Genomic DNA, 15784 nt, shown 5'->3' on the forward strand with positions numbered 1-15784 from the left:
GTTAAGAAAGGTGATGTGGAAAAAAGTTTTCTGAATCTTGCACATCTGAAGATGTCTTTGTCTTCACATTTGTACACTTTGGCTTGGTACCAAATTCTAGAATAAAAGCAATCTGGCCTTGAAAGTTGATGCTAATGGTCCACTGCCCTCTAGCAGCCAGGACTGCTACTGAGATGGGTAATGCTAGCCTTATACACATTTTTTTTGGGAAGGTGAACTGTTTTCTTTCCAGAAGCTCTAAGAATTTTCTCTGTCCTTGTACTTCTGAAATTCCACACTAGTGAGATAAATATGGGTCTCCTTTCTCTTAGAATGCTAGATGGTTGGTAAGCCTTTATAATCTAGAGACCTGAATTCTTCTCTGTGTCAATGCTAACATTTTTTTTTCTTTTGATAATTTCCTTCCGTCCATTTTTCAGGGTTTGTCTTTTTGCAATTTCTCTATTAGTTAGGTATTGTATATCTGGGATTGAATCCTGTATGTCACTTATCTTTTTTCTATTTTCTGAGAGACTTCCTTGGTTTTTATTTTCCCATCCTCATACTGAATTTCTTATTCTGGCAAATCTTATTTTAAAATAAATTTGCAAGTGCTCCTTTTGTCAATGTTTCTTTAAAAAAAAAAAAACAACCCAGCAACTTCCTCCACTCCCTACCCTTTTCCCCTAAAAATTTCTAAAGATCTGTCCCTGTTTTATCTTTAACGCATTTTTTGGGTTCCTTCCAAGTTTAAATTTTTACTAATCACATTAGCAAGCTACCTTCCTTCTATCTACTTTTATGTGTATGTAGTCATAGGAGTATAGGCAAAATACCCTTGATTGGTATCTCAATGCCAGACTGTGCTTAATGTCACCAGTTTCTCCAAGTTATGGGACCATAGGTATTTTTGAAATGAATTTGAGGTTCAACCAGGACAATACTAAAGCTTGAGTAATCTTGAACAACACGGAGAAAAGCAACAATGTGCTCTTCTAGCTCATAACTAGAATCCAATGAGATGGGTACAGAGAGGAATATCAAATTTCTGAAGGCACTGATAATCCAAGGATGGACATTTGCATGTGACAAACAGATCGTGCCAATAAACCACTTTTTACCAAAGTAAGTCTGTTACATTAAAACAAAGAAGTACAGTTTGTAAAATTGTATTTTTCCTGTAAGTACACAGTGAAGCAACTATAATTTTATGGAAAAAGAATTTTGTCAATGAAGTCAAGCATAGATTTGAGTTAGATCCATTATTCCCCTGTGAGGTTCACATATTTTTACATTCTCTGGTACAAGTATGTGTGTGTGTGTTTGTGTGTATATATATATAATTTACTTATTTATGAGAGACACACAGAGAGAGAGGCAGAGACATAGGCAGAGGGAGAAGCCGTCTCCCCATGGGGAGCCCGATGCCAGACTCAATACCCAGACCAAGGATCACACCCCAAGCCAAAGGCAGACAGACATTCAACTACTGAATCACCCAGGCGTCCAAGCATATATTAAATGATACATTGATATGTGCCCATTCATCATCACGAAAAAACTTACATTGTATATTTCTAAAAATTATAGTAGATTCTGTATTTTTATTTTTACAAAGTCTATGTTTATTTGATAAGTAAAGTTCCAGTTGTAGGTAAAACTGTGAGGCTGGCAACTGTCTCCATCACACCCCTGTATCATTGGTCTACACTCCCATTATTTTTGGATATTTGCCATCCCCAGCCTAGGTGTACAATACCCTCAAGCTATGTTTGGGAAGTCATTCATTCATCCATTTAAACATTTATTTATTGAGTACCTTATACATGCCAAGCAAGCACTCTTCTAGGTGCCTGAGATATGTAATAAATGAAATAGACCAAAATCTCTGGCATTTTGGGGAGAAACCAAGCGATAAGAATAGGTATATTCAGGTTAGAACAAGATACATATTCTTTTTTACCATGAAAAAAAGATACTAAGTTGGGTAAAAGGGATCAGAAGTGCAGGGATAAAAAGGAAAGCTTGCAATTTTTTTTGAAAGTGTGCAATTTTAAATAAAACCATCACTGCAGGTTTTACTGAAGAGGTGCTATTTGAGTAAAGACCAGAAGGATGTGATGGAGTCAACCATCTTGGGGAAGAGTATCTCAAGCAGAGACAAGCCAGTGGAAAGGTCAGTGTGGGAGCACACATGGAAACCAGTGTTTGGATCAGAGAGGAAGAGAAGAACAGGTAAAGAGGAGACTAAAATTCAGGAGGCTCTGGTGCTTTTGCTTCTTCCTAATTGCCTGGTCCTAATGGAAATGTTTCTAATCTATGATATATTCTCTTAGGGCCATTCCTTTCTGTTAGAAGGCAATTCAGATTATGAGCCACATAGTGTGTGAGGTGTTATTGATACTAAGATAGAGTATCTGCTCTCTAGGAATTTACCTAGGGTTTCAAGGATTTATTATTGGATATATACTTGTTTAGATGTGACCTATCATAGAAAAAACAAGGTCAGTTAACAAATATAATTTTAGGAATTCTGTAAAGAGTATCATTTTAGACATCACAGAAAAATGGCAGAAGAAATTCATGGACAGGTGGACCTTTCGGTGTTCCTCCAGTGACACAGAAAGTCCCCTCATTTGTTTTCCAGGACCACCAAGAGGTCTGTAGGTTTCTTCTTAAATGGTCCTTAAAGTTCACCCCTTAATGGGAAAAAATTAACCTAATGTTTCCTTTTTAAGTCGAGAGAAAAAGATGTAATTTTGTTCTGAAAATGTAAAGGGATTAAAGAAAAGGAACAGAAAGCGATGCTGTCTATTTGAGTTACAGAAAACCTAATATTGTAACACACTACCTTTAAGTAAACAGACTGGGTGATATTAATTGATTTTAAAGGATGATTCAACTTTTGGCATTATGCCCTGACTTGTATACATAATTTCCTTTTTCCTGCTCTCCCTTGGGTCAGGAAGTGTGTTCTTAAGGCATTTGTATTTTCTAAATTGTTTTGAATGTCAGAAAATACAGTTGGAACTTGAAGTAAATTATTTAAATTTTTTTTGGGTAAAAACTAATAAATAAATCTTTTCTTTTCTAACCATAGATATGTAACTATTTTTTTTGCCTACCATAAAGACCTTACAAATGAAAAACGTATACTTTATCTGCCTCTTGAATGTAATTCAAAATTAAAGTATTAATCTCTATACAGATACCTAAGGTTCTAGAATACGTAGTTTTTAATTTTAAAAAGATGTTAATTTTTAGATGATCTAGATACATAAAAATTTAGGCTGGTTATTCAAGCCATGCTGGAAAAAAAATCACATTTTAAGGTATTCCAGAATACAATTGGACCAAATCCAACTTACTTATTTGTTAATGGATGATAAATATGCTCAACATTTTTCATTTAACCAAATTCTCTAAGAGTATTCCAAGCCAGCTTCTTCTTTCTATGTTTGAGAAACCAGCATTGCTTTTCTCCAGACTAACATTCCTAATCATTGCTACACAGAGCAGTTTTCTCCTAATCGAGAATCCCAATCAAAAAATTAAATTCTCTTTAAAGAGCAGCAGGATAGCGCAATTCTCATGGCAAAATATCAAGTTTATTTGGCAGAATTTTAGATGAAATAAAATGCAAATTATCATTCACTAACACATTTTAACAAAATAATGCTTTGAAAGCTGTGCCTACTCTAGATTAGATAAAATTACTTAAAGTTACTTAAATACAGTTGATTAAAAACTTCAAAATTTGAAAGGAGTCAATTTCAACAAAACTCTGACTTTAAGCTCTTCACTCTCTAAAATAATACATTTTCCAACCCATCAAAATATTGCTTACATAATAATCTCCTAAATACTAGTAAATTCACAATTTTGTTCATGACTGGTTTAATATTGAGTTACTGTCGTCTATTTTATTATACAAAATTACAAACATGGACAAAATAAAAACTACCAGTAAAAAAAGCCAATGTAAAAATAAGTTTACAAAATATACAGTTGAAACGAATAATACACTTAAGTGGCTTTCTTTTAGCAAACAGAAATACTATCCTTTAAAAGTTCTTTAAAAACTGGTTTTGAAAAAAAAAAACTGGTTTTGAATTTTGGAAAGCTTCTTAAACAAATATATAAAATGAAATAATTGTTTAATTAGTATAATTACACTGAGCTCCTACTAAAACATTTTAGTCTTTACAGAAGTTAAACAAAGCTTACCTGTATAGAGCGAACACGAAAAGACAAAAATTTAAACATGGCTACGAAACCATGATGGTGATAAAAGAATTTCTGACTGTAAAACTTAGGTTGGAAAGGGAAGGCCAAGCCCCTGCAAAGTTTTCTCCTACCAGCTGTTCCGGCAATTAGAAAATTTCCTGTCAGGCGGGTCCTGAAATGCTAGAAAAAGAGGCCTGACAATTTTCCTGTGGTAAAAGAAAGGAGAAACGTAATGGCGAGGGCACTATGTAGCTGATAGGTAGGGAGGCCAGAACAGGAAACCAAAACAGATTTGCTGATAGCAAAATCCTGTTAAAATGTTAACTCCTGGTTTCCAGCATTCTAGACAATTTTCACAACCAGCGAAATGAATATTATTTTATTTCAGATCCTGAGAAATGCCAGTATTTAACTATATAACTCTTTAAAAGCAAATGAAACTAATCAGCACTATTAAAATAATAAGTCATTGATGCATATGTGAAATTTTACCCTTTGTAACGTTGACACACACACTCCGAAGGACAGTCTCAAGACTATTTTAAGGTTATATATAGACAAGTCATGGGTGTTCCCTGTCAATGAGGCATTGTTTCATAACTACAGGAAGAAAATGATCACATGCAAGAAACTTTGATTGTGATATAAGGACAAATTCTTCCTGTCTTAAGTTAAAGTAAATTATATTTAAATTCACACTGGTTATAGACTTCAATTATTGGCCAGGTTAAAGACTTCAAGGTCCATAGCTAAAAATCCTAGTTGATAAAATTTAAATTAAGAGAAGGGCACTGAGGGGGGCACTTGATGGGATGAGCATTGGGTGTTATACTATATGTTGGCAAATCGAACTCTAATAAAAAAATATACTACAAAAAAAGAAAAAAAAGAAGAAGAAGAAGAAGAAAGAAAGACCTGAGGTGCCTGGGTGGATCAGTAGGTTAAATGTCTGCTTTTGGCTCAGGTCATGATCTTCGAGTCCCCAGATCCAGCCCAGCACTGGGCTCCCTGCTCAGCAGGGAGTCTGTTTCTCCCTCTGCCTTCTGCCCCTCACCCTGCTCATGCTCTCTCTCGCTCAAATAAATAAATAAAATCTTTATAAAAAATAAAAGACCAACCCCTGGGTTATCAGTGAGCAAAAGAAACACTTACTGAATAAGCCAAACTGTAAAAGGAGGGGTTAAGTTACCAGACAATTTCTTACTCTATTTTATTCTCTAACAGCCTCTAGAATTTCTTCTAAGGTATTTTTATTATGGAAAAATATTTTTAAAAATATGCCAATAATCAGAATATGATCATTGAGATAGTGGCATTTAAACAAAACCCAAGGATAGAAACACTGAGAGCTGTGGGAAAATGCTCTACTTGATGTGCCTTTAACCTATGTGGAACCAACAAAAACATCAATCATTAATATACATAACCTATATGAATTTAATAAAATGACTGAATTTTCAAAACCTGAAGACAATTATCATATGATTTCACTCATATGTGGAATTTAAGAAACAGAATAGATGAACACAGGGGAAGGGAGGGAAAAATAAGATGAAATCTTAGAGGGAGACAAACCATAGGAACAAACAGGGTTGCTAGAGGGGAAGTAGGTGGGGTATGGGATAACTGGGTGATGGGCATTAAGGAGCGAGTTTGATGTAATGAGCACTAGGTGTTATATACAACTGATGAATCACTAAACTCTACCTATGAAACTAAAAATACACCATATGTTAATTAATTGATTAAAACAAAACAAAACAAAACAAAAACATAAAACCTGAAGAATCTTCAGAAAACACCAAAAATGATCAGCTAGTTTTCTGGATAAAGGAACCATGATCAAAGTAGGCACATATTTGATGATGGAGCTATCTATAATGGAAGCTCACTTTAATACTACTTTACTGAGCAAACAGAGTGTCGATTAGGTGCTATAGGTGCCATTTGAAAGGCCAGGGCCCTTCCTGCCATATCAAATTTTTGCGGCTATGTTCTATAATGTTCTATATATGTTTAGCTCCTTACAAATGCTCAAAAGGGCAGCATGGTTAGGACAACCACCTAATATAAAACTGCAGTCTGAACATGAGATGCCTTTTAAGAATGTCAAGAAGCAGCAAACAGCATGGTTACTGTGCAACTGATTAAGACATGCAAAACAAAATAGGAGTGTCTCTATATACAGCACTTATCAACTTTATTGAAGTAATACTTAAGAAGCCACCAAATAACCTTTGAATTTAAGGGGTTAGTCTAAATTGGCTTTAATGACTACTGATGCTCAGGTTAACAGTCACATTTTGTTGTGTGCTGTCTTTTTAATATTAGCACTAAGAAAATGGTGCGATATTTCAGATACCAAAATCCAAAATAAGTCTCCCTGAGTTGAAATGATACCTTAATGAAAGCACTGTGATACCAACTGTGTAAAAGATAAACAGAGCGAAAAAAAGGAATAAAAGAATAAATGTGACACTTTACATCTGATGGAGATGTTAGGACATTTGGCTACTTGTCTGGGAAATGCAGAAGCCATAAAGGAAAATAACAGCATAGATTTTATTATAAAATTCAAAAACTTCTCTACATGAAAAGGCACCATAAATAAAGTTAAAAGACTAGTTCATATGATTGGAATCCCTTATAATCATATTACAACTCATCACTGAGCAACAGCTTTATATGGGTGCAAACTATCTCCTAACCAAAAATGAATGTGCTTAAGGCCCTCTGGTACATTGCTTATGGCACTGATACAGTTAAAGCACATGCCTCTGCCCCTACCAGATTTATCTTCAGAACAGACACCATACTTATCTTTGCATCCCCATAGTAAAGAGCATATAGTAGGAATTCAAATAATGGCTGCCTTAGTAAGAAGTATCACATGCCAAAATCTGAAACAGATAATATTTGTGTGGCTGTGTGCATGAAACTAGGTATTATTGTTTATATTTTTCCTGCTTCTTTTGACTTTCTTTAAATTTATCTTATTAAAATTTCCACTAACTTTTCTTTATTCTTGTCTCTTACTGGTTTTAATGTTTATCTTATTGTTTAAAAAGTAAACTTTAGGGGCAGCCCGGGTGGCTCAGCGGTTTGGCACTGCATTCAGCCCAGGGCGTGATCCTGGAGACCTGGGATCAAGTCCCACGTCGGGCTCCCTGCATGGAGCCTACTTCTCCCTCTGCCTGTGTCTCTGCCTCTCTCTCTCTGTTTCTCTCATGAATAAATAAAATTTTTAAAAAAGTAAACTTTATTATTAAAAGTATACATGTCTATTACAGAAAACTTGAATAATAAACAAGGAGAAAAATTTTTAAAAAATCACTATTCTTGGTGCTTTGCTTTCCAGTCTTTTTCTGTATACACACATATACACACTTGAATATTAATTACTATACACATTATCACTTTTTTCTGTAAAGGGCCAGACAGTAAGTGTTTTTGGCTTTACAGGCCATATGGGCTCTGTCAACTCTGCTACTGCAGTGGGAAAAGGAATGGGTGATGCCTAGTATACAGCCAGAATAATCTTAAAACAGAAATCAGACTGGGTCATACCTCCACCTCAAATTCTTCAAATTCTCAAATTGTTCCTGCCACAGAACAAAATCCAAATTTCTCAGTCTCTGAACCATAAAGCAAGCACTAATAAACACCACTTGATCATGACTTGGGAATATACTCACTATATCATTCAGATATGAAGTCAGTATTTGGTTGTAGACATTATTTTATCATATTAAGGTCAGACTAGAGGAATGAATAGTCAGTTTTATAACACGTCTTATTATCCATTAATAGTCACTTAGTTTATCTCCTTTGACCCAACAATTTGATAATGTAGATCAACAGATGTCCTGACATGTTTGTATTTCTGGGAAAAATCCACTGTTTTAATATATGTATTTGATTTGTAAATTTTCTTTTTAAAGATTTTATTTATTTATTTATTCATGAGAGACACAGAGTGAGAGAGAGGCAGAGACACAGGCAGAGGGAGAAGCAGGCTCCACACAGGGAGCCTGATATGGGACTCGATCCCGGGTCCCAAGAATCAGGGCCTGGGCTGAAGGCGGCGCCAAACTGCTGAGCCACCCGGGCTGCCCGATTTGTAAATTTTTAAAAGGAGTTTTACATCTATATTCATAAGCCAAATTGGCAGAGTTTCATTCTGTATGTTAGCTTTCATTTTCAGGGCTTTGCTAGCTTTATAAAACAAACTAGAAGGCAATGTAAATTTTTTCCTATGCTTTAGGACAATTTAAAGACTACAGGAATGATCTATTTCTTGAAAGTTTCAAAGATTTCTCCATGAAATCATAGGGGCCTGGCACCATAATTGGGAGGTGGAGAGTTTAGCATTTTAAATTTCTCTCCTGCTATTGACATATTCTGTTTTTCTATCCCTTTCTAAATGATAACATTTAGATTTTTCTAGAAAACCACATTTCAGCAAGACTTTTTTTGAAGATTTTATTTATTTTTTTCATGAGAGACACCGAAAGAGAGGCAGAGATGTAGGAAGAGGGAGAAGCAGGCTTGCTGTGAGGAGCCTGATGCGGGCCTCATTCCCAGCACCCTGGGATCACATCCTGAGCTGAAGGCAGATGCTCAACTACTGAGCCACCCAGGCATCCCTCAGCAAGACTTTTATATTAGTATACAGTTACATTTAGTATTCTTTGTTTTTAAAATTAAACTTAAGGAACATGTCAAGCATATCTCAAGTAGACTCCTATAACAAATCCTCATGTACCTAGTACTTACCTTTAACAATTACCAACTCACAGCCAATCTTGCTTCATACACTCATTTCCCCCCATAATTATGTTGAAATAAATCCCAGACATTGTATCATTTCATCTATAAATATTTCTGTTGTCAAGATGTTTTAAACTTTTTCCTATCTGTGATCATAGCATGTTTTGCTTTCTGAATGTTGTGTATTTGCTTCCCCCCCACACACACACCTCCTATTTTGTCATTCACTTATTTTGGAATTTGTATTTAATTCCTTCTTCTGGCTCCCTAGAAGTTTACTTTGTAATTCTTTTTCTAGCTTCTTTCACCAAATCCTTAGTTCCTTTATTTGAATTCTCATTTATTAATAAACTTTCAAAATCATGACAGTAGTTTAGATAGACTCAAACCACTCATACTTGAACAGAACTGAATCGAATCAGTTTGCTTTCTTTCCAATTATGATTAAATCACTCAAATGTGTAGACTGCAGGAGAGGAGAAGCAATTTTGGATCAGAGGCAACATATGAGGTAGGCAAGCCATGAAAAAAAGGGGGAAGGTTGTATTTGTTTAAAAGCTCTTTAGGGGTGGACAAAAGGGACACTAGGAAGTGAAAAAATAGCGCTGAAAGAGAGCCAAAAATGTAGCAAAGGGAAACTTTACATGCTTGGAAAATTTGCCAATTATACACATACTCCATTTAATGCCACCATGCAGTGCCAATTATAATGCTATTTATCTAAGAAATATTTTCCTAAGTGGTATATACTTATATGTACTAGAGTATATTTTTCCCATGCTCTGAGTGCTAAAATATACTCTCAGCCCATGAGAGTTAGAACAGACAATACTCTACACAATTAGTCAGTAAGTGTTGTCAATGTACCACTCTACAAATGTTCCCTGCCAATGAGCACTCTATTGTACTTTCCTGTGTTGAGTGGGTTCTTCACTGTCTATTGTCTAAGCTAGGGCTTCTCTTTCTATAGTTTATTTTGTGTTTGGCCCACGATGACTGCAAGAGGTGTGCAAGAATGTGCTGGACTCATGGCTATGAGTATCACTTTGGATGTTCAAATGGAAGGTTTAAGGCAGGCTGAGGGAACCTTCAAGGAAGTGGAGGAAATCAGCAGACAACTAGGAACTGGTGAAATTCCCCGGATACTGTGAAGGCCATCATACACATTACTGCGGCCTTAGGGTTACTTATATGAACAATTGCTAGAGTAACGGGATGTGTGCAAATTTGAAGAAATTACTCCTAAAAGGCCTATCATGACTTCAAGGGATTTGTAAAGAAGGGGGGCACTGCCAGTGTACTACTGCCTGTGTCCTGCATAGAGGTGCTGTTCCTTAACCTGGCATGAATTATCTTCACTTTATCTTTTTAAGCCATTTTTATCACTATTACTTTTAACAAGCTTTCTCTCATTCTTGCTAATCATGCATGTGACTATGACACAAGAGCTACAAAGACTGAGTTGATAAATACAGTGTTTAGGACTGTAGTCATATAATATTTATAAAGTTGATGTCATAAGTAATTGATGTATGCATGGTCACCAGAAGTAAATAATAAGAGAAATAGAAGGGTCAAAGACCAAATTAAGAGAAGATTAGCTCATTTCACAATTTTGTCTAAGGCCACATCTATTGTCAGCCACAAAATTACTGGATACCACCATAGTTCCTAGGAGGCATACTTTATCCCTGGTGAGTAGTCTGAAAGAGCAGGATCAGACTCTGGAAGGAAGGGGCACATGGGTGGCTCAGTGGTTGAACATCTGTCTTTGGTTCAGGTTATGATCCCAGGGTCCTAGGATTGAGTCCCACATCGGGCTCCCCATGTGGGGAGCCTGTTTCTCCCTCTGCTTATGTCTCTGCCTTAGTTTCAGTGTCTCTCATGGATAAATAAATAAAATCTAAAAAAAAAGACTCTAGAAGGAAGAAGCCAGGAAAATGAATACTTATTGGGTTCTTACTTTGTGCTAGGAACTTATTTATCTCCTTTAATTTGGAAGCCTCAGAAGAACCTTTGCCCAGTACTCCAAGAACCACTAAGAGAATTATTTCCCAACTAAGCAAGAAATTGCTTTAATGATGGCTCTTGGATGACTACAGAGACCTAAACAGTCAAGACTCCCTATTTCTTCAGCATGGATTATGCTAGCCAGTCCTCTAGTCAGCCGAGAAAAGATGGGAAATTCTGGAGTCCAGAAAGATATCTTGGCTTGAAGTGCTATATGGCACTTTATTTTCTGCTATGAAGGTAGTCTCTCCCTAACTCTACCAGAATAAAGACAAAAAATAATCAAGTCTCTTCATCAGGAGAGAGAGAACAAATGACACCAGCTAGAACAAACTAATTGGTGAGAAATTCAATAAATTATAAAAAATATTGATTAATATGCAAACATCCCTGAGGGAAGAAGACTGAGGAAGGTGATAAGTATCTGTTATATTCCGGTATGAATCAACTTAATTGGATAAATGTCCTTATATTTTATGAGATACATGGAGAAAATAAAGGTTTTTACTTCAGGTGAGTAAAGACAAGAAAGTATTGAACCTTTAAAAAGCCAAATGAAGGAAAAGAGTATTAAAATTGCAGAAGGGGATCCCTGGGTGGCGCAGCGGTTTGGCGCCTGCCTTTGGTCCTGGAGACCCGGGATCGAGTCCCACATCGGGCTCCCGGTGCATGGGGCCTGCTTCTCCCTCTGCCTGTGTCTCTGCCTCTCTCTCTCTCTGTAACTATCATAAATAAATAAAAATTAAAAAAAATTTTAAAAAAATGACTGAATATCTAAAAAATAAATAAATAAATAAAATAAAATAAAATCGCAGAAGATGGAAGAGAAGTGGATCTAGGATATAAGAAGGCAGATTGTAGGGCAAAGAACAAAGGGAAGAGAGAAAAGATGCGGTGTGAAGGAGGGAAACAATCCAGCCAGAATGAAATGGTTCTTCACAAACAGAAACCAGAGTACATGTTCAAGAGACAACACAGGGGCAGCTCCATAACTCAAGAGCTGAGTGTAGATATCTTATGTTTAAAAGAAATTTGGTTTTCCTTTATGATTATCATTTTAGTCAAACTAATTTAGGTACCTCTCACATTTTTCCCCCTTTGGCTTTTTTTTACATCACTTGCCCATGAGAATGCCTTCACCGAAATACTGACATTCACTTTTAAAAACCTATACCAAAACTTTATGTCTTCTGTGAATTTTTACCTGATTATACCAGCTATAACTAGTTTTATTTTAAATTCTAGTTACCTTAAATTTTTATCAATGGTTAAATGTACAAATAGTGCTGCAAGGCTTGTATGACCAAAAAGCAGCAGTACCTAGAGCTCCTGGTACCCTTTCAGCTCTTTTCATTGCTCTCTCTGATATTTATCTCTAATCAACAACACAAGAAACAATAGGTGTTGGCGAGAATGTGCAGAAACAAGAACTCTCTTGCACTCTTGGTGGGAATGCAAACTGGTGCAGCCACTCTGGAAAACAGTATGGAGGTTCCTCAAAAGGTTAAAAAATAGAACTACCCTGCAATCCAGCAATCGCATACTAGGTATTTAACCAAAGAATAAAAAAACACTAATTCAAAGGGATTCGTGCACCCTGCTGTTTATAGTGGCATTATCTACAACAGCCAAATTATGGAAATAGCCCAAGTGTCCATCAACTGACAAATGGATAAAGAAGTGGTACATATATACAATGGAATATTACTCAGCCATCAAAAAGAATGAAGTCTTGCCATTTGCAACGACATGGATGGAGCTAGAAAGTATTATACTAAGTGAAATAAATCAGAGAAAGACAAATACCATATGATTTCACTCATATGTGGAATTTAAGAAACAAAAATGAGCAAAGGAGAAAAAGAGAGGCCAACCACTGTTCTTAATTATAGGGAACTAATGGTTACCAGAGAGGAGGTGGGTGGGTGGGGGAATGACGGAAATTAAGGAGCACACTTGTCTTGATAAGCACCAGATGATGTATGAAGCGCTGAATCGCTATAGTATACTTGAAACTAATATTACACTGCATGTTACCTAACTGGAATTTAAATAAAAACTTAAAAAAAGAACAAGAATAATCTTATACTACTTTCTCTTGACTCATCAATTTCAGATATTATCATCAGACATCCTATTATAGATGACTTAACACTCATATCACAAATTTTGGTTAAATCAATAATCCGTTTTTATAATTATTATGACTGTACAAACATTGTTCACTACCAAGGTAAGGAATATACTCTAGTTATATTTCTTGTGTACAGCTGTTTTCTTCTTAAGTTTGGTTTGTTTTAAAATTTGCTTCCTTTATGCCTATCTCAAACTCTTCTCACTCTGTCTCTTAAGTGAATTTTCAGTACACAAACCTATTGGATAATTCATCACTTCTATTTTTTTTCCCCTGGAGACAGCCTTCCTGGAATCATCTGTCTGCTTCAATCTGGACTGAGTACTCTCTAAGCCTACTGATTGAACTAGTCTTCTGAAGCACCCTTTATTCATCATAACGGGAAGGAGCTTTCTTCATTGTGCTTATAAATGTTGGATCCTTTGTTGCCTGAATCTCATGTCTTTTTCTTAGTTAACAACCATCTAGTGTCGGTGGAGCCCACTTTCCAGCAACTTCCTAAAAATAGGTATATGTCTGAAAATATCTTGGTTGAAAATCATTTTCACTAAGCACTTCAAAGGCATTGTTCCCTGTCTTCTAACTTTCAATGTTGAAATGTTTGATATTATTTTTACACACAGTCCTTTATTTCAAAAATCTCTAAAAGCTGGTCTTAGCCTGTTTGGGCTGTTAGAACAGAATACCATACACTAAGTCACTTATGATAAACAAGAGAAGTTAATTCATCCAAATCCAAATTGCCAGCAGATTCAGCGTCTGGTGAGAATCTGTTTCCTGGTTTATAGACAGCCATCTTCTTGCTGTGTCTTCACATAGCAGAAGGGGCAAGGGAGCTCTCTGGGGTCTCTTTTATAAGGGCACCAATCCCATTTATGAGGCATCTGCTCTCATGACCTAACTACCCCCCAAAGGCCCCACCTCCAAACTCCATTACATTGGGGATTAGGCTCCAACATGTAAATTTGGTGTGTGTGTGGGGTGTCAGTCCAATAACACTTCTAGGGTTTTCTCTCACTGGTGTTTGATAATTCACAATAATGATTCCTCTTGAGAGTAGGTGTTTTCTGTTTGTTTATTAGCAGGCTTTCATTAGGTTATTTTAATCTAGCTACTCACAGGCCTCATGTTAGGGAAAATTTGGTGGGGGGTTGGGTAATTTAGTACTCCATCTATCTAAGAGCACAATTATCACTGTACCATTATAGGAGAAAAATGCTGCCAATTAAAATGTGTCACACCACTGACTTTAACAAACATTTCAATTTCACAGATATTTAAATGAGATATTCAAATATGATATTTCTTTCCTAATTTCTTCCATTTCCCTGTTTTCTCTGGAATTTCTATTAAGTAGATGTTAGAATGCTCCTCTTTTTCTCTATTTTCTAATTTTCTATCTCTTTCTATTACTCTATTTTTTGGGAGATTCCCTAACATTAGTTTCTAAATCTACTAAAATGTAAAACATTCCTATTCCATTTTTAATTCTAAGAATTTCTTTTTCTAATTGAAACAATAGCATCCTACTCTTATTTAGCATATCAACTTTGTCTTTTAACACTCAGATTTAACTTCTGTTTTCCTTTTTACTGCATTGTTCCTTCAAGAGCTTATTCTTTTTTTAAGATTTTATTTATTTATACATAAACAACATCTTCTTTATCCATTCATCTTTCTATGGACACCGAGGCTCCTGGTTTATGTATACAATGGAATATTACTCAGCCATTAGAAATGACAAATACCCACCATTTGGTTCGAGGTGGATGGAACTAGAGGGTATTATGCTGAGTGAAATAGGTCAATCGGAGAAGGACAAACATTCTATGGTCTCATTCATTTGGGGAATATAAAAAATAGTGAAAGGGAATAAAGGGGAAAGGAGAAAAAATGTGTGGGAAATATCAGAAAGGGAGACAGAACATGAAAGACTCCTAACTCTGGGCAACAAACTAGGGGTGGTGGAAGGGGAGGTGGGTGGGGGGTGGGGGTGACTGGGTGGCGGGCACTAAGGTGGGCACTTGACGGGATGAGCACTGGGTGTTATTCTGTATGTTGACACATTGAACACCAATAAAAAATAAATAAAAAAGATTTTATTTATTTATTCATGAGAGACATAAAGAGAAAGAGAGGCAGAGACACAAGCAGAGGGAGAAGCAGGCTCCATGCAGGGAGCCCAATGTGGGATTTGATCCCGGGTCCCCAGGATCACGCCCTGGGCTGAAGGCAGGTGCCAAACCGCTGAGCCACCCGGGCTGCCTGAGCTTATTCTTTCATTTGGAAGCCTTTCTCAAAATGTCCAGCAACATTTGGCTTTTCAGTCATACTTAAGAGTGAGACACTAAGAGGTGAACCAGGTGTTCTGGAGCTTGTCAATTTATCCCTTTTTGTAGGTTAATTGGCCAAATAGCCAGCCTTTACATTTAAGATCTCCTAAATCTCTGTTCTGAAGGTCTTTTATTCAGGGACCATTCAATTTCTTCAGGAAAGAAGGCTTGACTTTCCTGCCTGAAAGATATGGTCCTGGTTGGTGTAATGGGTAAGGGAAGGGGACCAAAAAAACATTTAGTAGTAGGCTTTCACTTGATCTGTTTCTAGCCCAGTGCTTCACCCCATTTCCTACTATACCTGGGGTTTCCCAAGTCTGGAGCCATTCTG

At 36.3% G+C, this 15784-nt stretch overlaps 1 protein-coding gene across 12 annotated transcripts in view; it reads right to left on the reverse strand.

Moving 5' to 3' along the window:
* The window catches only part of RPS6KA3 (ribosomal protein S6 kinase A3), a 112819-nt gene that overhangs the window by 60281 nt on the left and 36754 nt on the right, over positions 1 to 15784 (reverse strand). Inside the window, exon 1 of one of the 12 annotated variants that reach the window (XM_025438335.3) lies at positions 4207 to 4441. The exons of the other annotated variants lie outside the window; for them this stretch is intronic. Within the exon in view, the coding sequence (XP_025294120.1) occupies positions 4207 to 4245 (39 nt within the window). The 5' untranslated portion in view covers positions 4246 to 4441. Of the gene's footprint in view, positions 1 to 4206; positions 4442 to 15784 lie in introns of those variants that run through there. 12 annotated transcript variants of the gene reach the window in all.

The sequence above is a fragment of the Canis lupus genome, chromosome X, assembly GCF_003254725.2.
Source record: "Canis lupus dingo isolate Sandy chromosome X, ASM325472v2, whole genome shotgun sequence".
Classification (NCBI taxonomy): domain Eukaryota; kingdom Metazoa; phylum Chordata; class Mammalia; order Carnivora; family Canidae; genus Canis; species Canis lupus.